The sequence below is a fragment of the Oncorhynchus nerka genome, linkage group LG7, assembly GCF_034236695.1.
Source record: "Oncorhynchus nerka isolate Pitt River linkage group LG7, Oner_Uvic_2.0, whole genome shotgun sequence".
NCBI classification, from domain to species: domain Eukaryota; kingdom Metazoa; phylum Chordata; class Actinopteri; order Salmoniformes; family Salmonidae; genus Oncorhynchus; species Oncorhynchus nerka.
In genome coordinates this window covers 39,774,781-39,802,194 of record NC_088402.1, presented here as the reverse complement: position 1 = coordinate 39,802,194, position 27,414 = coordinate 39,774,781, and the positions used below count along the sequence as shown (strand labels likewise).

Genomic DNA, 27,414 nt, shown 5'->3' with positions numbered 1-27,414 from the left:
TCATTCTGGTTTCATAGTGCAAAGATCTTCAACCCTTCATCAAGGTCTCTTTGAAGAATAGTGATAAGGTATGAACAGGAAACATACTTTGGCAGATTTCTTCCCACAAGCCTAGACTGAGTTTCCCAGACAGTCTCTCTCTGTCTCTTAGGTCTGTCTCCCTTTTTATTCAATTCACACCTGAGGATAAACATCCCATAATACTCAACATGTCGTAGAGCCTTGATCTCGATCCGTACGCAGGGCTCCCTTGGTAACACAGGCGCATTCTCAGGCAGGGAGGAGGGAGGGAGGGCCACTGTACAGCCTCAAAAACAGGCCTAGGCCAGACCATAATATTCCACCAGCCACCCCCTCCCTCCCTAGTCCCCCCTTCCCTCCCTCCTCCCTCTCACCCTTCTCACTTAATTTCCACACCTCCCCCACATCACAACACCCGGCATCCCATAATATGCAGAGCTGCTGCCCACCATCTCTCCCTCCCCCACACCACTGCCGCTCCATAATAATCAGAGTGCTAATTCACCTCCCCAGCTCTGTCTCACTACTGTCTGATAAGCACTCCTTCAGAGTACAGTGCGTCTTTAAAAAAAATGAAGCTGGGGGCACACAGGAGCCCCAGAGCTCAAAATACACTTTATGACGTCTGCAACGGACTTCATCATGCACAAGGGTTCTTCTCTCGCTTTTTCTTTTTTTTCCCTCTTTCTCCTTCTCAGGCAGCCTTTATAAAACCACAGTATGGTTTAAATGTATGTGCACACCATTCCCGGATATAGGCTACATCAGGCCCCATTTTCAAGTGTTGGCATGTCATAATCTGTGTAGTTTCCTTAGATTGTTTGTGCTCTCTGGGTGCTGTTTAAACCTGACTGTCTTGAGAGTCACCTAAGGGAGATAGCCAATGGCAATACAGGCTGAATGGATAAATGGTATAATGTGCTCTATCATGAGAATGCCATGCAGATCTGTCTAAGAGTCCTTACATCCAGAGGAAGGTTGCTTTCTCTCTGCTCCCAGGTCCACTCAAGAGGCCTAACACACACATCAACATGTATTTCTACCCCCCCCCCCCTCCCATACTAGGACAAGTCATGACAAAACAAAGACCATCCCATAATATCACAGTTGGCTGCCTCACCGTCACAGTGTACATGGTAACCGGTTATGTCAGAGATAGAGGGACTGTGACGCTTGACTGTACTTCGACATACAAACCAACGCATGAGCCTTTAAACAGTTCACATACAATTATAATTTCCCCATAGATGCAATCAATGTACATGCTATTGTTAACCGTGTATGTTTTTATGAACCTGTACATGGTATATATCACCAATCTAAACAGGTACTGTCCTTTGGATGCAGAAGTTAATTCAAGAGCGATATGCCTTTTCTATTTTCAAATCTGTTGTTGACGTATCTTTGTTTAGGCAAACCGTAAGTCCTCTGAGAGAAAAAATAATGAGAATGAGAGGTCAGGTTTCTATCCCATAATTCCTCTATTCTGCCCCCCCCCCCCACACACACACACTGTTGCCCATGACAACACTCTTATAATGAGGTCAAATTGGCATCCCATAATATGCACTAACCACTCTGACTCAGGCAATGTGGAACATACAGCAGTCAATGTGTCACTGGCTAACACCAACCATTTGACGACGCAAGAAAGCTAACTTGTGTCTAATTTCTCTGTGGATAACGAAGGACCCCCTTACTCCATGAGACCTTTGTTGGCTACTTAACATCAAGCTCATCAGCTTAGTTCTAAAAGAGAGCTGACATCTGTACTGTTCGGGATTATATTTGACAGGTAGTTTGTTGTCCTACACAAGTTGCAGAAAGGCAATGATCAATACATGTTATTTGAGGCGGAGTAGCCTATGGGAGCATCCACTAAAGTGGGCTAGACTCCACAGTAAAAAGGGTCTCTAAGATTGTCAATGAACAGATCATATCCGGACACTTGTGGTGAGTGATTCTCCGGACCGTGGTATTAGGATAACAGGGCCACAGTAATCATGACCGATGCATTAAAAATGCACCAACTGAAGATACAGGGTTAGTAAGAGTATAGGGTCTACACTCACTGATGGCAGGATGGGATTACATTGAACACTTTGCATTCCCAACGATTCACACATAGGCCTACAGTATCCGTGGGTACAGGCTGTTAAGAGGGTTAGGGTGGGACGGAGATCTTGAATGTAGCCTCACTCGTGAGAACAGAGGCTTTACCTTCAATGACCGTATTGTGATGTGGAAAGATGCTAAATTCATAAAAGATAAGAACATGTATGATAAAAGTGCAGTGGCTATAGTTTAGCTTTGTAATGGAGGGAAATCTGTCTGTGGGAGAGGAATGGTGACAGAGAATGTAGAGACTAGTATGTCAGACTGATACACCTTTACTGTGACATAAGATGAGATGTAGCACTAAACATCATTCTGTTGAAGAAATAGAGGTGAACTTGGACCTCCATTTGTCTGTAAAGGCCCTTTGTGGCTATTTGCTTACTCAATCAATTATCCGTAGAGTGGAGTTCCCCAATGCATTTGCTGTCCAGGGTTTCGACAAAAACCTAAAGATCATCTATACATACCAATAAGATTATTCCATTGGTATGCACTATGCAATGGACGAGCAGTCATCTTAATGCTAAGGATTATCTTTGTTTTTGTTCAACTCGCCCGAGAACTATCTTTTTCACTTAATCAAATCACACAAACCAACACACTGCTCTGCTTAAATCTCTCCACCACGTTTCCCTCATGGAGACTAAAGCCAATGGTTCTTCATTTAATTTAATCACTTCATTTTATTGGAATGAGATCCATTTTAGATCACCAATCAAAATGGGACTTTGAGAAATGAGTTTGACTCAAAACAAATGGCATACCTCCCCCTAGTGGCCATAAGATTGAACAAGTTAACCCTCAACTCTTCCACCCCTGGGGGGGTTACTAGTGTACATGACTGTTCTCTTTGTCCATCCACTTCAAATACTGGTTCCACTGGTTTCATCAACGTGTTTCAGCGGTATTAACCTCTGGGAAAAAGGATACTTTTATTGCGGTTGTTTCCATTTAGAATGAATGAAAAAGCATGCATTAATTACCTACAGAAAAGCCTACCAAATTTGCTGCAAACCCTTATGAACTGAATCCCTCATGATGAGCAGGGTTGAGCAGGGATAGATAAACTTACTGAAGGAAGGACATTGCATGTTTGTTTTTCTATACATCTTATTTTTCTCTGAACTGTTTGCATTGCTTGCATTGGATTCAGAGAATGTTATATAAATTGTATAGGACATGACATTAAGAAAACTAGGAACATCACCCATCTCTAATCATGTTATATTTAGCATCTTCACTATACCATGAGATAGAGTGGCTATAAACACTATTTCCTCAAAAAGTGGACAGTAGTTTCTAAGCAGCTACTTTGTTCTTTCACCACTTTTATCAACTTTGGTTTTGCATCTCTTCTGAACAAAAATATAAATGCAACAATTCCAATGATTTTACTAACTCACAGTTCATATTAGGAAATCAGTCAATTTAAATAAATTCATCAGGCTGTAAACTATGGATATCACATGACTGGGCAGGGGCACTGCCATGGGTAGGCCTGGGAGGGCGTAAGCCCACCCAACTTAATTGCCAGGCCCACTGGGGACAGACCCAGCCAATCATATTGAGAATTCCCCTCACAAAAGGGCTTTATTACAGACAGAAATACTCCTCAGTTTCATCAGCTGTCCAGGTGGCTGATGAAGAAGTCGGATGTGGAGGCCCTGGGCTGGCGTGGTTACACGTTGTCTGCGGTTGACGCTGGTTGGACGTACAGCCTTTTGTCTCCAGCACAAGGTGCACCTGTGTAATGATCATTCTGTTTAATCGGCATCTTGATATGCCACATCTGTCAGGTGGATCGATTATCTAGGAGAAATGCACACTAACAGGGATGCAAACAAACTTGTGCACAAAATTAGAGAGAAATAAGCTTTTTGTGCAAATGGGACATTTCTGGGATCTTTTATTTCAACTCATGAAACCAACACTGTGTTTTTACTTTTGTTCAGAATAGTTTTGATATTCTTCCCTAGACATGTTTTCAGAGAAGCCCAACCTTTTCAATAGAAGAGACTTAACCTGAAAATATATACAGTGCATTCGGAAAGTATTCAGACCCCTTGCCTTTTTCCACTTTGTAACATTACAGCCTTATTATGAAATTAAATAATTTTCCCCCCTCATCAACCTACACACAATACCCCATAATGACAAAGCAAAAACAGGTTTGAAACATCACATTTATATAAGTATTATGTAGCACCTTTAGCAGCGATTACAGCCTTAAGTCTTCTTGGTTATGACGCTACAAGCTTGGCCCACCTGTATTTGGGGAGTTTCTCCCATTATTCTCTGCAGATCCTCAAGCTCGGTCAGGTTGGATGGGGAGCGTAGCTGCACAGCTATTTTCAAGTCTCTCCAGAGATGGTCGACCGGGTTCAAGTCCGGGCTCTGGCTGGGCCACTCAAGGACATTCAGAGACGTGTCCCGAAGCCACTCCTGCTTTGTCTTGGCTGTGTGCTTAGGGTCGATGGAAGGTAACCTTTGCCCCAGTCTGAGGTCCTGAGCACTCTGGAGACGGTTTTCATCAAGGATCTCTCTGTACTTGGCTCCGTTCATCTTTCCTTCGATTCTGACTAGTCTTCCAGTTCCTGCCACTGAAAAACACCCCCACAACATGATGTTGCCACCACCATGCTTCACCGTAGGGATGGTGCCAGGTTTCCTCCAGATGTGATGCTTGGCATTCAGGCCAAAGATTTCAATCAGATGAAAATCTGACCAGAGAATTTTGTTTCTCATGGTCTGAAAGTCTTTAGGTGGCGTTTGGCAAACTCCAAGTGGGCTGTCATGTGCCTTTTATGAGGAGTTGCGTCCATCTGGCCACTCTATCATAAAGGCCTGAATGGCGGAGTGCTGCAGAAATGGTTGTCCTTCTGGAAGGTTCTCCCATCTCCACAGAGGAACTTTGGCACTCTGTCAGTGTGACCATCGAGTTCTTAGTCAGCTCCCTTCTCGCCCGATTGCTCAGTTTGGCCGGGGAGCCAGCTCCAGGAAGAGTCTTGGTGGCTACAAACTTCTTCCATTTAAGAATGATGGAGGCCACTGTCTTCTTTTAGACATCCAATGCTGCAGAACCTTTTTGGTACCCTTCCCCATTTCTGTGCCTCGACGCAATTCTGTTTCGAAGCTCTACGGACAATTCCTTTGACCTCATGGCTTGGTTTTTGCTCTGACATGCACTGCCAACTCTGGGACCTTATATAGACAGGTGTGTGCCTTTCCAAATCATGTCCAATCATTTGAATTTACCACAGGTGGACTCCAATCAAGTTGTAGAAACATCTCAAGGATGATCAATGGAAACAGGATGCACCTGAGCTCAATTTTGAGTCTTATAGCAAAGGGTCTGAATACTTATGTGACTAAGGAATCTGTTTTTAATTTTTAATACATTTGAAAAAATGTCTAAACCTGTTTTCACTGTCATTATGGGGTGTAGATTGATGAGGACATTTTTTTCTATTTAATCCATTTTAGAATAAGGCTGTAACATAAAATGTGGAAAAAGTCAATGGGTCTGAATGCTTTCCGAATGCACTGTAACAAGCAGACTAAGCAGTTACTACCTCAAGTTTAAAAACTCACTGAGTGACAAATAGATGTGAAGTCAAATAGTTGTTTGATGTGTTTGGGTAAAGCCTGCAAAACAAGGATAGCATATTGTGTACTTGTAGATAATTTAAAGATATTTTTTAAATGATCCTTGTGAAGTTTTATAGCTGTCATATATACAACACTGCTCAAAAAAATAAAGGGAACACTAAAATAATGCATCCTAGATCTGAATGAATGAAATATTCTTATTAAATACTTTTTTCTTTACATAATTGAATGTGCTGACAACAAAATCACACAAAATTGATCAATGAAAATCAACCCATGGATTTGGAGTCAAATCACTCAAAATTTAAGTGGAAAACCACACTACAGGCTGATCCAATTTTGATGTAATGTCCTTAAAACAAGTCAAAATGAGGCTCAGTAGTGTGTGTGGCCTCCACGTGCCTGTATGACCTCCCTACAACGCCTGGGCATGCGCCTGATGAGGTGGCGGATGGTCTCGTAAGGGATCTCCTCCCAGACCTGGACTAAAGCATCCGCCAACTCCTGGACAGTCTGTGGTGCAACGTGGTGGATGGAGCGAGACATGATGTCCCAGATGTGCTCAATTGGATTCAGGTCTGGGGAACGGGCGGGCCAGTCCATAGCATCAATGCCTTCCTCTTGCAGGAACTGCTGACACACTCCAGCCACATGAGGTCTAGCATTGTCTTGCATTAAGAGGAACCCAGGGCCAACCGCACCAGCATATGGTTTCACAAGGGGTCTGAGGATCTCATCTGGGTACCTAATGGCAGTCAGGCTACCTCTGGCGAACACATGGAGGGCTGTGCGGCCCCCCAAAGAAATGCCACCCCACACCATGACTGACCCACCGCCAAACCGGTCATGCTGGAGGATGTTGCAGGCAGCAGAACGTTCTCCACGGCGTCTCCAGACTGTCACGTCTTTCACATGTGCTCAGTGTGAACCTGCTTTCATCTGTGAAGAGCACAGGGCGCCAGTGGTGAATTTGCCAATCTTGGTGTTCTCTGGCAAATGCCAAACGTCCTGCACGGTGTTGGGCTGTAAGCACAACCTCCACCTGTGGACGTCGGGCCCTCATACCACCCTCATGGAGTCTGTTTCTGACCGTTTGAGCAGACACATGCACATTTGTGGCCCGCTGGAGGTCATTTTGCAGGGCTCTGGCAGTGCTCCTCCTGCTCCTCCTTGCACAAAGGCGGAGGTAGCGGTCCTGCTGCTGGGTTGTTGCCCTCCTACAGCCTCCTCCACATCTCCTGATGTACTGGCCTGTCTCCTGGTAGCGCCTCCATGCTCTGGACACTACGCTGACAGACACAGCAAACCTTCTTGCCACAGCTCGCCTTGATGTTCCATCCTGGATGAGCTGCACTACCTGAGCCACTTGTGTGGGTTGTAGACTCAGTCTCATGCTACCACTAGAGTGAAAGCACCGCCAGCATTCAAAAGTGACCAAAACAATCAGCCAGGAAGCATAGGAACTGAGAAGTAGTCTGTGGTCACCACCTTCAGAACCACTCCTTTATTGGGGGTGTCTTGCTAATTGCCTATAATTTCCACCTGTTGTCTATTCCATTTGCACAACAACATGTGAAATGTATTGTCAATCAGTGTTGCTTCCTAAGTGGACAGTTTGATTTCACAGAAGTGTGATTGACTTGGAGTTACATTGTGTTGTTAAGTGTCCCCTTTATTTTTTTGAGCAGTGTATATACAGTACCAGTCAAAAGCTACACCTACTCATTCAGGGGTTTTTCTTTCTTTTTACTATTTTCTACATTGTAGAATAGTCGTGAAGACATCACAACTATGACATAACACATATGGAATCATGTAGTAACCAAAATAGTGTTAAACAAATTGAGATTCTTCAAAGTTGTCACCCTTTGCCTTGATGACAGCTTTGCACACTCTTGGCATTCTCTCAACCTGCTTCAAGAGGTAGTCACCTGGAATGCAATTTCAATTAACAGGTGTGCCTTGTTAAAAAATATTTTTTTGTGTTTTTTTTCCATCTTAATAAGTTTGAGCCAATCAGTTGTGTTGTGAAGATGGTAATTTACCAAAAAGGGCAAAGTCCATATTATGGCAAGATCAGCTCAAATAAGCAAAGAGAAATAACAGTCCATCATTACTTTAAGACATGAAGGTTAGACAATGAGGAACATTTCAAGAACTTTTAAAGTTTCAAGTGAAGTTGCAAAAACCGCAAAGCACTATGATGAAACTGGCTCTCATGAGGACCGCCACATTAAAGGGAAGACCCACACTTAACTCTAATGAACTTATCTTCTGAAACAGAGGTAACTGCACCTCAGATTACCGCCCAAATAAATGCTTCACAGAGTTCAAGTAACAGACAGATCTCAACATCAACTGTTCAGAGACTGTGAATCAGGCCTTCATGGTCAAATTGCTGCAAAGAAACCACTACTAAAAGGACACCAATAAGAAGAGGCTTTCTTGGGCCAAGAAACACGAGTAATGGACATTAGACCAGTGGAAATCTGTCCTTTGGTCCGATGAGTCCAAATTTGAGATTTTTGGTTCCAACCACCATGTCTTTGTGAGACACAGAGTAGTTGAAGGGATAATCTCTCCATGTGTGGTTCCCACCGTGAAGCATGGAGGAGGAGGTGTGATGGTGCTTTGTTGGTGACACGGTCTGTGATTTATTTGGAATTCAAGGCACACTAAACCAGCATGGCTTCCACAGCATTCTGCAGCGATATGCCTTCCCATCTGGTTTGCGCTTGAATTATACATATATTTTTTAAATGTAACATTTATTTAACTAGGCAAGTCAGTTAAGAACAAATTGTTATTTAGAATGGTGGCCTACACCGGCCAAACCCGGACGCTGGGCCAGTTGTGCGCCGCCATATGGGACTCCCAATCACAGACGGTTGTGATACATCCTGGATTCAACCCAGGGTGTCTGTAGTGATGCCTCTAGCACAGAGATGCGGTGTCTTAGAACGCAGCGCCATTCGGGAGCACTTAGTGGGACTATCATTTGTTTTTTGGCCGGTGTAGGCCGCCATTCTAAATAACAGCATTGCTTGCTGTTTGGGGTTTTAGGCTGGGTTTCTGTACAGAACTTTGAGAAATCAGCTGATGCAAGAAGGGCTATATAAATAAATTTGATTTTTCAACAGAACAATGACCCAACACACCTCTAGGCTGTGTAAGGACTATTTGACCAAGAAGGAGAGCAATGAGTGCTGCATCAGATGACTTGGCCTCTACAATCACCTGACCTCAAGACAATTGAGATGGTTTGGGATGAGTTGGACCGCAGAGTGAAGGAAAAGCAGCCAGTATTTGTGGGAACTCCTTCAAGACTGTTGGAAAATCATTCCAGGTGAAGCTGGTTGAGAGAATGCCAAGCGTGTGCAAAGCTGTCATCAAGGCAAAGGGTGTCTACTTTGAAGAATCTAGAATATATTTAGATTTGTTTAACACATTTTTGGTTACTACATGATTCCATGTGTTATTTCATAGTTTTGATGTCTTCACTCTTATTATACAATGTAGAAAATAGTAAAATAAAGAAAAACCCTTGAATGACTAGGTGTAACTTTTGACTGCTACTGTATATATATATATATATATATATATATATACATATATATATATATATACACATATATACATATATACACATATATATATATACACACACACAAATATAATACACATAAAATAGTATAGTATGCTTTTCCTTCACTCTGCCTAGTTAAATAAAGGTAAAATAAAAATAAATGGGGAAATTGACTAGAGTTTTCAAGTTCAAGTATTTTTATTTATTTCAAACAACCAGATGAGGATGCTTCAAAAGAGCTATTATTGTTACTCATAACCATTATTGCTTTTTTCTGTTATTACTACTGACATCACATCCAGCTACGTAGTCATTAGAGGCATATTATGATTGTTATGTCAAATGAAACCAGTGACACTCAACACATTGGCACACAACCATCAAATTAATAATAAAAATATATATAAAAAAAACAACAACAAGAGTCCAAACCACTAACCACTAGGGGTACCCCAGAAATAAAGAGCCAAAAAATATATAATACTCTTATTATCATCAATAATACACCATCATCTCTAAAACAATAAATGGCAACAAAAAAAGCGAGCGGGAATTCAGTTCATGTTATTGCCTTTAGGGAGCAGTGAAAACCAAGAGGAAGTAAGAAGCGCTTGTAGTTCCCATTGGAGCGGTGATGGCAGATAGCGAGTCAAGCAGAATAGTTCATGTTTGAAGACGCAGCATTTTCTAAACTATGGCGGGCAGTTTGAAAGAGAGAAGCCGTTTTGGGTTGAAGGGAGTAAAGCAAGTGTGTGTGAACGTCAAGATTGCGCGTCTTAAGCAAAAATTTCCAGTCAGTTTTTAGTATCATCAAACACAAAATAAACTCCACACCGTCTCTACCTCTTTTTGTCAAACCCATTTCATTTGTCCTGTAACTAGAAGGCAATAGAGGTTTCAAAACCTTGTCTCTTTCCCTATATTGCTCAGTCGGTCTCCTTTTAAGAAGGACTATACTGGTTAGGAAGAGAATTGATCAGCTTGTTACATTCTATTACACATTGTGATTTATTTCTCTGTGTTACCCAACATCGCCCCTCCCCACCTCTATCGCTGAAGGCACTGTTAAACGAATGTCTCACTTGTCCTCTCTTGCTCCCTCCCTCTACACCCCTCCCAGCGTTACACCCCTCCCTGTCTGTTCCCGTGTCCGCCTTTTAAATTCGGTCTTTCCCCTGGCTCTTTGGCCCCATTTAAAAATGTTTTATAAGAGTGCACAGCGTTTCTTGGGCTTGGTCTCTGGCGGCTCCAGTGCCGCCAGGATGGCCTCATCAAACACGTTCTTCAGACCTCGCTGAGAGAGAGAGAGAGAAAAAAGAGAGAAAAAGAGAGGAATAAGTTAGTGAATTTACTTATTGACCCACTAGCCTAGTTTCACAATGGCCACAGTTGCACAAGATGGCACTATGAAATGCTGTCAACAGTAGCCATCATCCGGTATTAGTTTGAAGTGAGTAAGTATGACATCCAACAACACGAAGGAGAACAGAGTGAGAGGAAGTTAGAGGAAGTTACTTTTCAGAAACCACACAAGCCACTTACACCCACCATTTCCTGTTTCCCTGAATGAGGGCCAGACTTAGGAGATAGAGATTGTGTCTCTCACACACACAGACACGCACCTGGGTGAGGGCGGAGCACTCCACATATTTGACGGCCCGGAGGTCCCGGGCCAGCTTGTCTCCGCTCTCGGGGGCCAGGGGCCGCTGCTTGTTCTTAGCCAGCTTCTCCACTGTGTTGCTGTCGTCCCTCAGGTCCATCTGGGTTCCCACCAGCAGGAAGGGTGTACGAGGACAATGGTGGGAGATCTCTGGGACCCACTGTGGGAGAGGAAGGTGGGGGGCATATTAGGTTCTGATCCTGCATTATATTATGTCCATAGAGTATGGGAGGGTTTCATGTTGTAAATAATGTTATGCAGGTGTGAGTAATGGAGAGAGGGAGGGGAGAGAAAGAACACTAGAATCACAGGTGTAAAGACATGGGCTAGAAAACACTAGTCCCACGTGTGTGTGTGTGTGTGTGTGTATCTGGGGGTGTTGTGAAAGGCAGATGACTCATACGTTCCAGCCAATGGACACTAAAGTTATATTCCACACACACACACCTTCTCGCGGACGTTCTCAAAGGAGGAGGGCGATACGACAGAGAAACACACAAGGAAGACGTCTGTCTGGGGGTAGCTGAGTGGTCGCAGTCTGTCATAGTCCTCCTGACCTGGGGAGGGCGACAGAGAGAGACAGCAAACATTTGAGGAGTGTTCATCAAGGCTACCTTTCATATGCAAGAACAAGCCTAAATAAGACAACTACACAATGGGCTCTACATTATCTTGCGAATAATTGAGCTCAGTGGACTAACACACTAGTAGACTAACTCACAAACACAAAAACACGTTTAGACACCATGGTAAATCCTATCACTACATAGGCCAGTGCACAAGGTGAGTTACCCATGCAATGTTCAAACGCTTAGATGGCTGGAGAGAAACACAATCCATAATCCCAATGTAAGCACCATGTGAAAGTAATACAGGCAGACCATGGTGAGTGAGAAGAAGGTATTGCAAGTCGATGCTCAAGACACTGTAGTTAAGAAGAGCTCATGTAGTGGGGAGCGGCCATTTTGTTTTACCTGCTGTATCGAACAGCCCCAGAGTGTAGGGCTCCCCTCCGATCATCACGGTCACCGCATAGTTATCAAACACCTGAGAAAGAGAGAGAGAAGGAGAGAAATATAATAAATCATTAGGGATTTCAATGTAAAATGTTGAGTTTTGATTGATTTTATTTGACAGTCACTTATTTTTTTTAAATTCACATAACAAAAAAAAGATAAATTTCCAATGTAGCCCCCCAAAAAAAGTAATTGAAAAGTCTGACGGAGATTGAATAGTCCCTAGTAGAAGGTTCCAGGTGATGGGAAGGGAGTTGAGGCAGTGGGCTGGAAAGGCAGTATAGCTTGAGTGGTGGGGGCATTGATGATACAGCCAGGGAGAAACAAATGCAGTCTGACGAACAGGCCAGGAGCTCTTCATCAGGACACCACATCCGTTTCTGGCGTTCAGTTCCGCCACAGAAGCTGCTCCCCAGCAGGTATTGGTCTTGATGAAAATGTGGCACCCACCTGCATGATGCCATGGCTGCCGAAAAAGCTCTCAAAAACAACCACATGTCGAGAGTGGTTAGGAAACAGACCCTTAGCCTTCACTGCCATCACATACAGTTGTCATTCGCAGCAGATTTAAATCCAAATAGCCAGAAAACAAGCTGTCAAGCCAAACAAGTAGACTTTTAATCTCAGACCTGCAACTTTGTGAGTCATGACAACCAGATGTCAGTGAAAAAACCCCAGAGCAATCAAAACCCCCCAAATATATTTTTTTAATGTAACAAAACATGGATATTCTTTTAATAACAAAACATATACAATGGGTGTGTTTGTAAATTCACTCTGGAGTGCCACAGTGCACTTTGGGCGTCAAATTGTCCATTCGCAAATTCTAAGCGTTTCACTCTCGGAGCGTTCAGAGCGCACACTGTGGTCCTCGGCCAGAGCGTCCAAAGGCAGTCAAGCACCCAAGCTAACTGGCTAAAGGTGGCTAGCTTGCTAGCTACTTCCAGACACAAATGAGAGAACACCTCACTCTGGCAATTTTACTCGCCCTAGCAGAGCTGGTTAGGCTGTTTACATGTTATCTAGAACAGTGGTTCCCAAACTTCTTATAGTCCCGTACCCCTTCAAACATTCAAACTCCAGCTGCGTACCCCTTCTAGCACCAGGGTCAGCGCACTCTCAAATGTTGTTTTTTTGCCATCCACACACACACACACACACACACACACACACACACACACACACACACACACACACACACACATACTATATGATACATTTATTAAACATAAGAATGAGTGTGAGTTTGTCACAACCCGGCTCGTGGGAAGTGACAAAGAGCTCTTATAGGACCAGGGCACAAATAACAATAATCAATTATTTTGCTCTTTATTTAGCCATCTTACATATAAAACCTTATTTATTTGTTCATCATTAATTGTGAATAACCCACCACAGGTTAATGAGAAGGGTGTGCTTGAAAGGATGCACTTAACTCTGCAATGTTGGGTTGTATTGCAGATAGTCTCAGTCTTAAATAAGGCAAGAAGGCAAAAATAAAGCAAGAAACTTTGAGCGCAGCCCTATCCAGAAATCTGGCAGTGGCTTCTGATTAAATAAATATGTCACAGAATTACTATTTGCAATTTTGATGAGGCTCTCTTGTTCAGATATCAGTAAGTGGACTGGAGGCAGGGCATGAAAGGGATAACGAATCCAGTTGTTTGTGTCGTCCGTTTTGGGAAAGTACCTGCGTAATTACGCACCCAGCTCACTCAGGTGCTTCGCTATATCACATTTGATATTGCCCGTAAGCTGGAATTCATTTGCACACAAAAAAAATACAATGATGGAAAGACCTGTGTGTCGTCCTTGTTAATCCAGACAGAAAAGAGCTCCAACTTCTTAATCATAGCCTCAATTTTGTCCCGCACATTGAATATAGTTGAGGAGAGTCCCTGTAATCGTAGAATCAGATCATTCAGGCGAGAAAAAACATCACCCAGATAGGCCAGTCGAGTGAGAAACTCATCATCTTGCAAGTGGTCAGACAAGTGAAAATGATGGTCAGTAAAGAAAACTTTAAGCTCGTCTCTCAGTTAAAAGAAATGTGTCAATACTTTGATAACCAGCGCACTTCTGTATGTTGTAAAATCGTTACATGGTCGCTGCCCATATCATTGTAGAATTCAGAAAATACACGAGAGTTTAGGGGCCTTGCTTTAACCAAGTTCAAAACGTCTTTCAAGCTGTCAGGCAGTCCCTTGGCAGCAAGAACCTCTCGGTGGATGCTGCAGTATACCCAAGTGGCATTGGGAGCAACTACTTACACGCGTGTTACCACTCCACTATGTCTCCCTGTCAAGGCTTTTGCACCATCAGTACAGATACCAACACATCTTATGCCACAAAGCTGTCCAGTACTTTAAAAATATCCTCTCATGATATCCTGGTTTCAACTGGTTTGCAGAAGAGGATGTCTTCCTTAATTGACCCCCCATAAGCATAACGGACATATACCAGGAGCTGTGCCAGGCCCGCCACGTCTGTTGACTCATCCAGCTGTAACGCATATAATTCACTGGCTTGTATGCGAAGCAGTAATTGTTTCAAAACATCTCCTGCGCTGTCACCGATGTGCCGTGAAACAGTGTTGTTTGATGAAGACATTGTCTGTATAGTTTTTTTGGCCTTTCCCCCAGCCATATCCGCAGCAGCAGGAAGAATTAAGTCCTCCACAATAGTATGGGGCTTGCCTGTCCTAGCCACTCGGTAGCTCACCATATAAGATGCTTCTAGCCCCTTCTTATTAATGGTATCGGTTGCTTTTGTAACCGATGTGAAATGGCTAGCTAGTTAGCGGGGAGCGCGCTAATAGCATTTCAACCGGTGACGTCACTCGCTCTGAGACCTTGAAGTAGTTGTTCCCCTTGCTCTGCAAGGGCCGCGGCTTTTGTGGAGCGATGGGTAACGATGCTTCGAGGGTGGCTGTTGTCGATGTGTGCAGAGGGTCCCTGGTTCAAGCAAAGGAGAGGGACGGAAGCTATACTGTTACACTTTTATACATGTCTTACTTCTCGCTCAAAAAACTCCTGCGGCTTATTTTTCAAAATTGTCATGGTTCATTTCTAAGTGTCTGCGCAAGAGTGAAGGTTTCCCGTGAGAGTGTAACGGTCAATGTGTTTGTGCTATTTCGCTGAACACTAGATGGTTTCATTTTTATTTTTGGCAGTGAAATGAGGCTACTCAGGAGAGAAATAAACATCACCCAAATGTATAGCCCCGTTGGAAAATATAAATGTACTGTTTGAAAATGTGTTTATTTTTTTATACAAAAATTATAAAACATTTTTTAAATGTGAATCACATTTTTATTTGGTGTACCCCCGACAGCATTGCGCATACCTCTGGGGGTACGCATACCCCAGTTTGGGAATACTTGATCTGGAGCATTGGTGACTAACTATGCTGCTGGCAAGAATTGATTTACGTTTTTTTGCAGATGTTTACTGACACCGGTCATATTCAATAGCTGTTGCACGTTCGGAAATTCCTCAGTTATTCTGCGCTCTGGCACACCCCGATGAGAGTGCTCTGAAATTTGAGTAGATAGCCAGAGTGAATTTTCTAACAACCCTCAGACAAGTGTGTGCTGAGATCGGGAGTAGATGGCCAGCATGAATTTACAAACTCAATCAATATTTACAGAACTCTCTGCCTAGGCTACCTTCCATGGCAACCATGGAACTGTCTGATGAACATGGAGGCAGTGCTTAAAAGTTAAAAGCCAAAAGTTACTCAATATTTTGATGTTCCTATACTGTTGTCAGTGTTAAGTGTGCTCATTCCCTATTAGATATCAGATGAGTGAGTGACTGGTTGCCTCGTTCCAAACCTCTGGAAAGTCTTGTACTATACAGTAGAACAGGGTTCACCAACTGGCGGCCATGGGCCATGATTTCATTTGTCCCCCCAAGTTTTCGGGGGCAATTTTTTTTTGTATTTTTAATTGTTGGACATAAGAATAAGAAACCAGAAAATCTGCTCCAAGTCATTCTAATTTGGGATATCTGTTCCAAAGTATTCCCACGCATTATAGAGAGATACATTTGTGTATATATAATATAGTGTAAGCAAAGTTTGAAATTATTATGTTTTGGGATTCTTGCGTTCAATTTGCAGTAATTATGTACCGCCGGCCCCCTGATCATCCGCTCAAGAAAAAAAATACATAAATAAATAAAAATGTAAGAAATGGCCAGCGGATGAATCTAGTTGATGATCTCTGCAACAGAAAGTATTGTACTATACAGTAGAGCTGCGCGATATGGCCAAAAATTGATATCGGGAACTATTTTGCTCGATAACAACAAATACATACACACACACATATATATATATACACACATACATACCTTTAAAATATTTAAGGGACATATACTTTACATTAGCAAGCAGGGCTCTACACAGTTGTTTTCCGGTGCCAAGTAAGACAACTGAGAGGGTAGCCTATGATTCAAGCTGTTTCATCCAACATATCCAGGAAATGCATCACTGATATTTTGATGTGCAACCTGGCAAAATTGGATCCAGAATTATCAGATTTATTGTGGGCTATTCAGAGAATTTGCCGGCATCTTTGTGCACATTGGCCTATATTATTCACCACCTGAGGAAGTGGACACTCTTCGCTAGATTGCCAACGCTAAATATGATTTTGTTGCTAGATAGATTAATCTATTAGCCTACATGGCTATCAGTAAATATAGGCTAATGTCCTACAAAAACTTTACAGCGCTAGGCTAGCCTATTCATTCCAAATCAAAACGAACTATAGTCTACTCCGGTTGTAAAGTGGTGCCATGAACCCAATATTAAGGGGTGAGAAATACATCATATACTCTCAGATATCTGTGACTCTCCTCTATGGAACTAGAACAACAGTAGTTGCTTTGAAAACTCTTTTCCACGCAATAGCCTTTTTTTAAGCAACTTTCATATGCTTGTGCTTCTCAGAATGCAACGCTCTCTCATCCGTGAGCACAGTGGGGAGAGGGAATAAGAGTCAGCACCCGACAGTGAAACAGGGAAAATAAGATACTTTCATAGCAGGAATCAAAATAATGCATAGGCTATTACTGTTGGCCAAATCATTGTTTTAGAACAATTGAAATGAACTGGACTCTTCTGGAGTCTTTCCACAGAGCGAGTTTACAGTTGGCCTACATCATACCTGGTACACGTGTGGATACAGGAATACTAGGCCGATATTCCATCATACTGAACACATGGAAATCCCTTTTTTTGGGTTCCCTCCACAGAACGGTCTATGACACAGAGTGGTAGTTGGTCAAAGGGATCCATGTTGTCAACTAAGTAAGCCTTGATTTAAAACATGTGGAAGACCTACAATTAGCTACGTATTGCATAGGGACACTACATAGATGTGTGGCGCCCCGCCATTCATAACTTGACACAAGTTCTTGTGTTGTGTACGTAGGGTATCGTTTAGGTCGGAGACCGAATGTTTCACAGTGTTCTTGTTTCTCTTTAAGGTGCCTCCCACTAGAGGCAATGAAACAACCGACTGTTCAGTAAGAATAAGAAACAGTCTGACTCAGCTCATTTATATGTGCTGAAGAAACCACTATGCCTTGTCCCAAATGCTGCTGAATGGCATCGCCATTTCTCATGTTTCGTCTCCGTCGCACAATGCTGGTTGACTCCCATAGGGCAGGTTCATGGGCAGTATAATTTCCAAGCTTATCTTTAGGTCAGCAAACTTAAGGACAATTCTAATCCTGTGCTCCAAACACACTCTCTTTAGCCCAACCAGTGTTTCTCCTACCATTACTACCATTGGGGCTCCCGAGTGGCGCGGCGGTCTAAGGCACTGCATCTCAGTGCTAGAGTCATCCCTACAGACACCCGTCCCTACAGACACCCAGGCTGTATCACAACCGGCTGTAATTGGGTGGCGCACAATTGGACCGTCGTCGTCCGGGTTTGGCCGGTGTAGGCAGTCATTGTAAATAAACATTTGTTATTAACTTCTTTAGGATAGGGGGCAGCATTTTCACTTTTGGATGAATAGCGTGCCCAGAGTGAACTGCCTCCTACTCAGTCCCAGATGCTAATATACGCATATTATTATTGCTATTGGATAGAAAACACTCTGAAGTTTCTAAAAATGTTTGAATGATGTCTGTGAGTATAACAGAACTCATATGGCAGGCAAAAACCTGAGAAAAAAATCCAAACAGGAAGTGGGAAATATGAGGTTTGTAGTTTTTGAACTCACCCCTATCGAATACACAGTGGGATATGGGTTATTTTGCACTTCCTAAGGTTTCCACTAGATGTCATCCGTCTTTAGAACTTTGTTTCAGGCTTCTCATGTGAAGGGGGGCCGGATGGGACTATTCAGACTATTTCACATGAGAGGTAGCTCTTGTTCCATTGCTTTTCTACAGACAATGGAATTCTCTGGTTGGAATATTATTGAACATTTATGATAAAAACATCCTAAAGATTGATTCTATACTTAGTTTGACAAGTTTCTTCGACCTGTAATATAACTTTTTGAACTTTTCGTTCAACTGGACCAGATCGCACTTTTGGATTTGTTTACCAAAACGCCCTAACAAAAGAAGCTATTGGGCATAAATGATGGACATTATCGAACAAAACAAGCATTTATTGTGGAACTGTGATTCCTGGGAGTGCATTCTGATGAAGATCAAAGGTAAGTGAATATTTATAATGCTATTTATGAATAATGTTGACTACACAACATGGCGGATATGTATTGTGTAACATGAAGTCCTATGAGTGTCATCTGATGAAGATCAAAGGTTAGTGATTAATTTTATCTCTATTTGTGCTTTTTGTTACTCCTCTCTTTGGCTGGAAAAATGGCTGGGTTTTTCTGTGAGTTGGTGGTGACCAAACACAATAGTTTGTGGAGCTTTCAATGTAAAGCTTTTAATTTTTTAAAATCAGACACTGTGGCTGGATTAACGAGAATTTTATCTTTAAAATGGTGTTTAATACTTGTATGTTTGAGAAATTTGATTTATGAGATTTCTGTTGATTTGTATTTGGCGCTAGCAGAACCCCAGTCCTAGACAGGTTTAACTGACTTGCCTTAGCTTCTTGGATATAGGGGGCGCTCTTTTAATTTATGGATAAAAAAACGTTCCCATTTTAAACAAGATATTTTGTCACGAAAAGATGCTCGACTATGCATATAATTGACAGCTTTGGAAAGAAAACACTCTGACGTTTCCAAAACTGCAAAGATATTGTCTGTGAGTACCACCGAACTAATGCTACAGGCGAAACCAAGATGAAATTTCATACAGGAAGTGCCCCAGATTTTGAATGCGCTGTGTTCCAATGTCTCCTTATATGGCTGTGTATGGGTCACGAATGAGCTTAGACTTTCTGTCATTTCCCCAAGGTGTCGACAGCATTGTGACGTATTTGTAGGCAAATCATTGGAAGATTGACCTTAAGAGACTACATCTACCAGGTGGCCGCTTGGTGTCCTCAGTTGCAATTATTGCGTAATCTCCAGCTGCGTGTATTTTTCGTTTGCTTCGAGGAGAAACACAGCTGCCACGAATGATTTATCATCGAATAGATATGTGAAAAACACCTTGAGGATTGATTCTAAACAAGGTTTGCCATGTTTCTGTAGATATTATGGAGTTAATTTGGTAAAAAGTTCGGCGTTGTAGAGACTGCATTTTCTGATTTTTTTCTTAGCCAAACGTGATGAACAAAACAGAGCGATTTCTCCTACACAAATAATCTTTTTGGAAAAACGGAACATTTGCTATCTAACTGAGAGTCTCCTCATTGAAAACATCCGAAGTTCTTCAAAGGTAAATTATTTTATTTGAATGCTTTTTGTGAAAATGTTGCCTGCTGAATGCTAGGCTTAATGCTATGCTAGCTATCAATACTCTTACACAAATGCTTGTGTAGCTATGGTTGAAAAGCATATTTTGAAAATCTGAGATGACAGTGTTGTTAACAAAAGGCTAAGCTTGTGAGTGAATATATTTCTTTCATTTCATTTGCGATTTTCATGAATAGTTAACGTTGCGTTATGGTAATGAGCTTGAGGCTATAATTATGCTCCCGGATACGGGATTGCTCGACGCTAGAGGTTAAATAAAATAAATAAAAATGTTACTTAGGTGGGGTGCGAACAAGTGACTAAAAATGGTGTATCCAGTTAACGTTGCTTTGGAAAATGTTGATTAGTGTTAAACACTCGGTATTCTATTTAAAAAAAGAGTCTTATCGCTGTCACCTGGAAATGAGTAACAGTGTTAACTTCTATTACTTTAGTGGACATGTTTGTCTTTGTAATGTGGAAGTAATGTGGAACATGAGGGACATTCCTTCAATTTGGGTGGGAGATTCCAGACAACATTCCAGCCTTGTAAAGTCACTAAACCACCAATTTACCTTCTTCCCTGGCTGTCCACTACCTGTTTCACTTTAGTTTGAGTCAACTGCCATTTTTCTTTTAAGGGATCGCACCTGGACGACAAGGAGAGGAAGCCATTTCAGACTATTGAGATGCACCCACAAGTCATGCTTGCTAGAGTTGGGGTGCATCTCAATGGTCTAAAATGTCTTCCTCTCCTTGTCACCTTTCCTTTAATTGCACTGAATATTATTGAATACTAGTGTTGCATGGTACTTTTTCAATACTAGAACATGAAAAAAAGTTTGGTACTAGAAGCTGTTACTTTCGGTCCTTCTATCAATATCAAAATGTGTCTCACGTCGTCTACTGATTGAGAGATGATCAAGCCCGTCTATCAACACAGTTGATTTTCCCTTTTAGCGCTGTACAGAAGCGCTAACATGCTGTACAGAAGTTAACACATTTGAATAATGCAACACAGCATGTAGAAATGTTGCAACTGCTAATTACTGTTCGCAAAACAATGTCCATTTCAGGCTAGAACACTTTACAATGCAAGAGGCTACCGATAGCTTCCAGCTTTGTAGGCTAACTGTCCTTGCTAGTATACAGCTGAAGCTAAACATCAATTCACAACCCTAGTATTTTGTTTGTGATAATATTCAAATCATAAAGCAAAATATGCTGATTTCAAAGCTTATTGTCACCATTCAATCATTTCCAACACTACTGATCACCGTCTGAATATGAAAAAACTGGAGAGGTGATAGCAATTTCCCAGGAAGTAGTCTGCCTATCATAGGCCTATTTCTTTCATCTCTCATACGTGTTTACACATCAGTGCAGAAAGATGAACGCGAGGAGGCGAGGTAGACACTTTCAACTATTAAGATGCAACCATGCACTTCAGTCTTGTACACACCCGTGGTCAGCTAATCGGTTATCTGATCCAGAGGGAGAACAGTCTGCCTCTATTGGGTTGAGAAACCATGGGAGGCAGGGCTTCTTAGGGCAGTTCAAGTTCAGACATAAAAAGAGTGAGGCGTTGGGGCACGTAGCGGAAAGGCGAGGCACGGCAGACCGAACACATTGAAGAGCAACCAAGCAAAGTAAAAAAAAAAAAAACACATCTCTGACCGTCATGACAATAATGTGTTTGGACAGAGCTAGGCCTAATGCCACAGAGAATGGTGGGTAAAAAAATAAAAAACCTGCCTCTACAATTGTGACTGTACACACTACACCAATATTCAGATGGTTCAACTCCCAAATGCAGTAGTACAAGGACTGTATTCACCAATAAATGAAATGTTATAAGAATGCACTACATACATCTAATATAAGAATACATTAGGCTGTTGTAGGTTCTCAGCCTACTTCTGTACATGTATGACGTGTAAGACTATTTCAATACCTACCAAATCAACCAGTAGCATTGTTTCTGAGGATTTTGAGAGTAATCTGCTTAGAATCAAATTGCCACGTGATTCTTATGAGAAGAGTGCACTGTTGAACTGCACAGACAGACAGAGAAACGTCATGGAGAAAGTTGGGTCTGTTTTTATGGGCCAACAACATGAACACACCCAGTTGAGCCTGACTGGGCAGAGGACAGAGGGCTGAGTCGACACACTCTCCCTGTCAGTCTCTGGTACAGCACAGTGCTGATTACTGCCAGAGACGGGACTGATAGAAACAGCTACTCATCACACACCATCTGCAGCACCCCATTGCTGTGCTGAGTCCCAATGCTACCTCATGGATGTGCACCTGGATAACACCCCCTCAGGGGGAACTCAGTTCAGGGTCTCAACTTGGTAGATTACACAAGGTGCAATTTCTAAATGTGGTTGTGCATCAGCAGTTTTTCTCCTGTTATGTCAGTTAATTAGCCAATATCAGCTAAACATGTTTAGATTGCTAAGTTAGCCGGCCGCTAAACTACCTAAACGTGTTACCATCCATTTCTCATCCACTTATATGCAGATGATTAATACTCCCCTGGATTGGGGGAGTATATGCAAATGTCTTATACTCCCCTGGATTGGCCCCTGCCCGGATCTTGTGTTAAACGCTCTACAACAAAGCTTTCTTAGTGTCCAACAAGCTTTCTCTGCCCTTAACCTTGTTCTGAACACCTCCAAAACAAAGATCATGTGGTTTGGTAAGAAGAATGCCCCTCTCCCCCCAGGTGTGATTACTACCTCTGAGGGGTTTGAGCTTGAGGTAGTCACCTCACACAAGTACTTGGGAGTATGGCTAGATGGTACACTGTCCGTATCTCAAAACATATCAAAGCTGCAGGCTAAGGTTAAATCTAAGACTTCGTTTCCTCTATCGTAATCGCTCCTCTTTCACCCCAGCTGCCAAACTAACCCTGATTCATATGACCCTCCTACCCATGCTAGATTACGGAGACACAATAAATAGATTGGCAGGTAAGGGTGTTCTCGAGTGGCTAGATGTTCTTTACCATTTGGTCATCAGATTTGCCACCAATGCTCCTTATAGGACACATCATTTCACTCTATACTCCTCTGTAAACTGGTCATCTCTGTATATCTGTCACAAGACCCACTGATTGATGCTTATTTATAAAATTATCTTAGGCCTCACTCCCCCCTATCTGATATCTACTGCAGCCTCCAGATACAGCACCCGTTTGGCCAGTCACATTCTGTTAAAGGTCCCCAAAGCACACACATTCCTGGGTCACTACTCTTTTCAGTTCGCTGCAGCTAGCGACTGGAACGAGCTGCAACGAGTTCTCAATCTCTTCATTCAAAGATTCCATCATGGACACTCTTACTGACAGTTGTGGCTGCTTTACGTGATGTATTGTTGTCTCTACCTTCTTGCCCTTTGTGCTGCTGTCTATGCCCAATAATGTTTGTACCATGTTTTGTGCTGCTACCATGTTGTGCTGCTGCCATGTGTTGCTACCATGCTGTGTTGTCATGTGTTGCTGCCATGCTGTTGTTGTCGTCTTCGGTCTCTCTTTATGTAGTGTTGCGTTGTCTCTTGTCGTGATGTGTGTTTTGTCCTATAATTTTATTTAATTTATGATTATTTTTAATCCCAGCCCCCATCCCCGCAGGAGGCCTTTTGGTAGGCTGTCATTGTAAATAAGAATTTGTTCTTAACAGACCAGCCTAGTTAAAAAAAGGTTAAATAAAAGGCATGGTTGTATTACCGTCCGGTGGGGGGCATTGATTTTGTTAGTCAGTTTCACTCAGATATATTAAAAACGGCAAATATTCCTCTCCACCCTAAGGCAAAATGTGTTATGTTGCAGGAAATTAGCTATAAAATGTTATGGCTGTGTGTACGCAGACCTGTGATCAAATGCTGCCCCTCATGATGAGTTCACATTTTTGTGGCCCCCACCCCCATTAAAGTTGCCCATCCCTGGTCTACCAACTGTATTGATTTATTTCAGTTGGACTGAGTTGTCTGTTCTCATCCCTATTTGTCAAATAGTATGAAACGGTGTGAAAAGCTGACTCATGCTCTTTGGTCCATAACCACTTCCATTCAAGTTTGGCTCTTCAAGGGGTTCCTCTTTTCAGTTCGAAAACAAATACCTTCTCTCAAAACCCATTCTATATTTGAGATTCTACACAAGCCAATGATTGGTAACTCCAGCCACGAAGAATTACAGACGGTGTGTGGAGGCTTTTGCTCATGCTCAGCACTAAACACACCTAATTCATCCAATGGTTGTTTCAAATGGATGAGTTGAATAAGAGATGTGATAGAAATGGTCTGGAACGAAGGGCGCAAAGTGCGGCGGCTCCTGTTGCATATCCCCTAGCCTAGACACTTGACAGACCCAGACACTCCGCCAAGTCCCGCTTGAGACCTTTCTCGACAACACTCCAGTGCCACTCACCGTGGGGACGTATTCAGAAGGGAACTTGTTGGTGGTGTAGGAGATCAACAGGCAAGTCTTTCCCACCGCACCGTCACCCACCACCACACACTTTATGGTCTGCATCTGGAGGGAAGGAGAGAGACAGACAGACAGACACACGGTTGAATATGCTGACGCAAGTGAATCTGCACTCTTTTGGCAGCTGTCTTCATAACTTATAGACAGACACGTCTTGTCGATCATCATCGGTTTATCACACTAGAGATTAGAGGTCGACCGATTAATCGGAATGGCCGGTTAAGTAGGGCCGATTTAAAGTTTTCATAACAATCGGAAATCTGTATTTTTGGGCGCCGATTTGCCGTTTTTTTTTTTTTTACACCTTTATTTAATCTTTATTTAACTAGGAAAGTCAGTTAAGAACAAATTCTTATTTTCAATGACGGCCTAGGAACAGTGGGTTAACTGCCTTGTTCAGGGGCAGAACGACAGATTTTCACCTTGTCAGCTCGGGGGATCCAATCTTGCAACCTTAACACGTCAACGCAATAACGACCTGCCTCTCTCTCGTTGCACTCCACAAGGAGTTACGCCAAGGTAAGTTGCTAGCTAGCATAAAACTTAGCTTATAAAAAACAATCAATCATAATCACTAGTTACTACACATGGTCATTATCTAGCGTGTCCTGCGTTGCATATAATCTGACTGAGCATACAAGTATCTGACTGAGCGGTGGTAGGCAGAAGCAGGCGCGTAAACATTCATTCAAACAGCACTTTCATGCGTTTTGCCAGCAGCTCTTCGTTGTGCATCAAGCATTGCGCTGTTTATGACTTCAAGCCTATCAACTCCCGAGATGAGGCTCGTGTAACCGAAGTGAAATGGCTAGCTAGTTAGCGCTAATTGTTGTTGTGTTGCTGGTTATAGCCCAGGGAGGAGCGAGGAGAGGGACGGAAGCTATACTGTTACACTGGCAATACTGAAATGCCTATAAGAACATCCAATAGTCAAAGGTTAATGAAATACAAATGGTATAGAGGGAAATAGTCCTATAATAACTACAACCTAAAACTTCTTACCTGGAATATTGAAGACTCATGTTAAAAGGAACCACCAGCTTTCATATGTTCTCATGTTCTGAGCAAGGAACTGAAACGTTAGCTTTCTTACATGGCACACACTTTACATGGAACATATTGCACTTTTACTTTCATCTCCAACACTTTGTTTTTGCATTATTTAAACCAAATTGAACATGTTTCATTATTTACTTGAGGCTAAATAGATTTTATTGATGTATTATATTAAGTTAAAATAAGTGTTCATTCAGTATTGTTGTAATTGTCATTATTACAAATAAAAAAATAAAATTTAAAATAAAAAACATTTATTTATTTAAATTGGCCAATTAATCGGTATCGGCTTTTATGGTCCTCAAATAATCGGTATAGGTGTTGAAAAATCATAATCGGTCAACCTCTACTAGAGATGAAAGATATTAAGAGGGAGAGAATTATTAATTTTTTAAACATCATGAGGGTAGGCACGAGAGTGAGAGCAGACACCACCATTGTATGACTCCTTGGCTACAGCTCCGACAGTGTGTATGTGAATAACAAGTGATAAGAATGCCACACATCTTAATAGCTCAAGTGCACACAATAGGCGGTCAGACAGTCCAAACACGGGTGGCTGTGTAATACACTGTTTACAGCACAAGGCCCTGTGAACAGTATGTTTCTCAGCAATACACATACCTGCTCATTTGGTAAAAAAAAAAACAATAGCAATGACAGGAAGAGGCTAAGTGAGAGGCTCCACTCCCGTCAAAATCTGTCCACACGAGATACAGCGATAAGCAGACAAAGTGGAGACTTTTTGTTTGGAGGTCTGTAGCTAGGTTTCCATCATATTGACGACAGATTTATGTGAATATCCAAGTACTGTAAATAAATAAATAAAATATGCGCATTCTCCCACCAAAGATGTTTCTCCATCAAGTTGACTTGTTACGGATAAAAGACTGTGCGTGATGACGTAGTGCACATAAAAATGACTTGAGGTTAAATTCCCATGTACCGAAAAAAAAAAGAAAATAAGTATTTTAAACTCTGCTGATCGTTTTGTCACAACAAATGTTGCAATATATAGTGAATGTGCCCACTCTGGTCTTGGCACGTGCGTGTTAGCCAACAACTCGCAGCTACAGTAAGGGTAGGCTACCTACACGATAAGGTTATTATGGAAAAGAGCGAGAGTCTTTTAAATTTGTCAAACGCTAGCCAAGCATCGATCATCATGTCACCAGAATAAGACCCTCAATATTTATTGGAGGGGAGCATCAAGTTCATTCCCGTGCACATTCGCCACCCTGTGAAGTTCATCATAAGTTGCTCTGGATACGAGCGTCTGCTCAATGACAAAGATATTAATGTAAATAACTTATTTCAGCCTTTTGTCCCCAGCACAAATTGTACTAATGATCATGCTGTTCAATCCTCTTAGAAAAATGCCACACCTGTCAGGTGGATGGATTATTTTGGAAAAATGCTCACCACCAGGGATGTAAACAAATGTGTGCACAACATTTGAAAGAAATAAGCTTTTTTTGCATATGGAACATTTCTGGAATCTTTTATTTTAGCTCACGAAACATGGGACCAACACTTTACATGTTGCGTTTATATTTTTGTTCAGTGTAATAGTAGTTTCGTAAGTAGTTTTCGTTGTTACGAATGACATAAGTGGACGCCCACGCAACTTTGAGGAAAAACTCATTTCGTAGTTGTGTTGGATGTTTACATGCGTATCTTCCCTCTCATTGGCTAGAATGTTCACAGCTGATCTTGCCTCCTCCCGAGTGCCGGAAGTGGATTATCAATCCTCGTAACCAGTGGTGATATGAAATATTAGCGATATTACTGTGCAATTTAGGACGTTTGTTCTCTCTCCAGAGATGGCAACAAAAAAAGCATTTACCGTCGGTTCCTGGTTTCAAACAGCAACAAATCGACACTAACCACGAGCCTCAGTGTTTCTACCACCACAGAAACATATCCTGGACCTGCACAACTCATCTCGTTTAACAAATAGGTAAAATCTTGCATAATTTGGTCAGATGCTCGAACTGCCCACAAGCGATA

General features: G+C 42.1%; 1 protein-coding gene across 1 annotated transcript in view; it reads right to left on the bottom strand.

Annotated features, from left to right (window-relative positions):
• Positions 1 to 9,513: 9,513 nt before the first annotated feature.
• LOC115131640 (cell division control protein 42 homolog) overlaps positions 9,514 to 27,414 on the bottom strand; it is a 19,884-nt gene continuing 1,983 nt past the window's right edge. The window contains exons 2-6 of the mRNA XM_029663494.1: positions 24,289 to 24,393; positions 11,969 to 12,041; positions 11,442 to 11,551; positions 10,957 to 11,154; positions 9,514 to 10,628 (exon numbers count right to left, since the gene is read on the bottom strand). Coding sequence (XP_029519354.1) covers positions 10,539 to 10,628; positions 10,957 to 11,154; positions 11,442 to 11,551; positions 11,969 to 12,041; positions 24,289 to 24,393 — 576 coding nt within the window. The 3' untranslated portion in view covers positions 9,514 to 10,538. The remainder of the gene's footprint in view (positions 10,629 to 10,956; positions 11,155 to 11,441; positions 11,552 to 11,968; positions 12,042 to 24,288; positions 24,394 to 27,414) is intronic.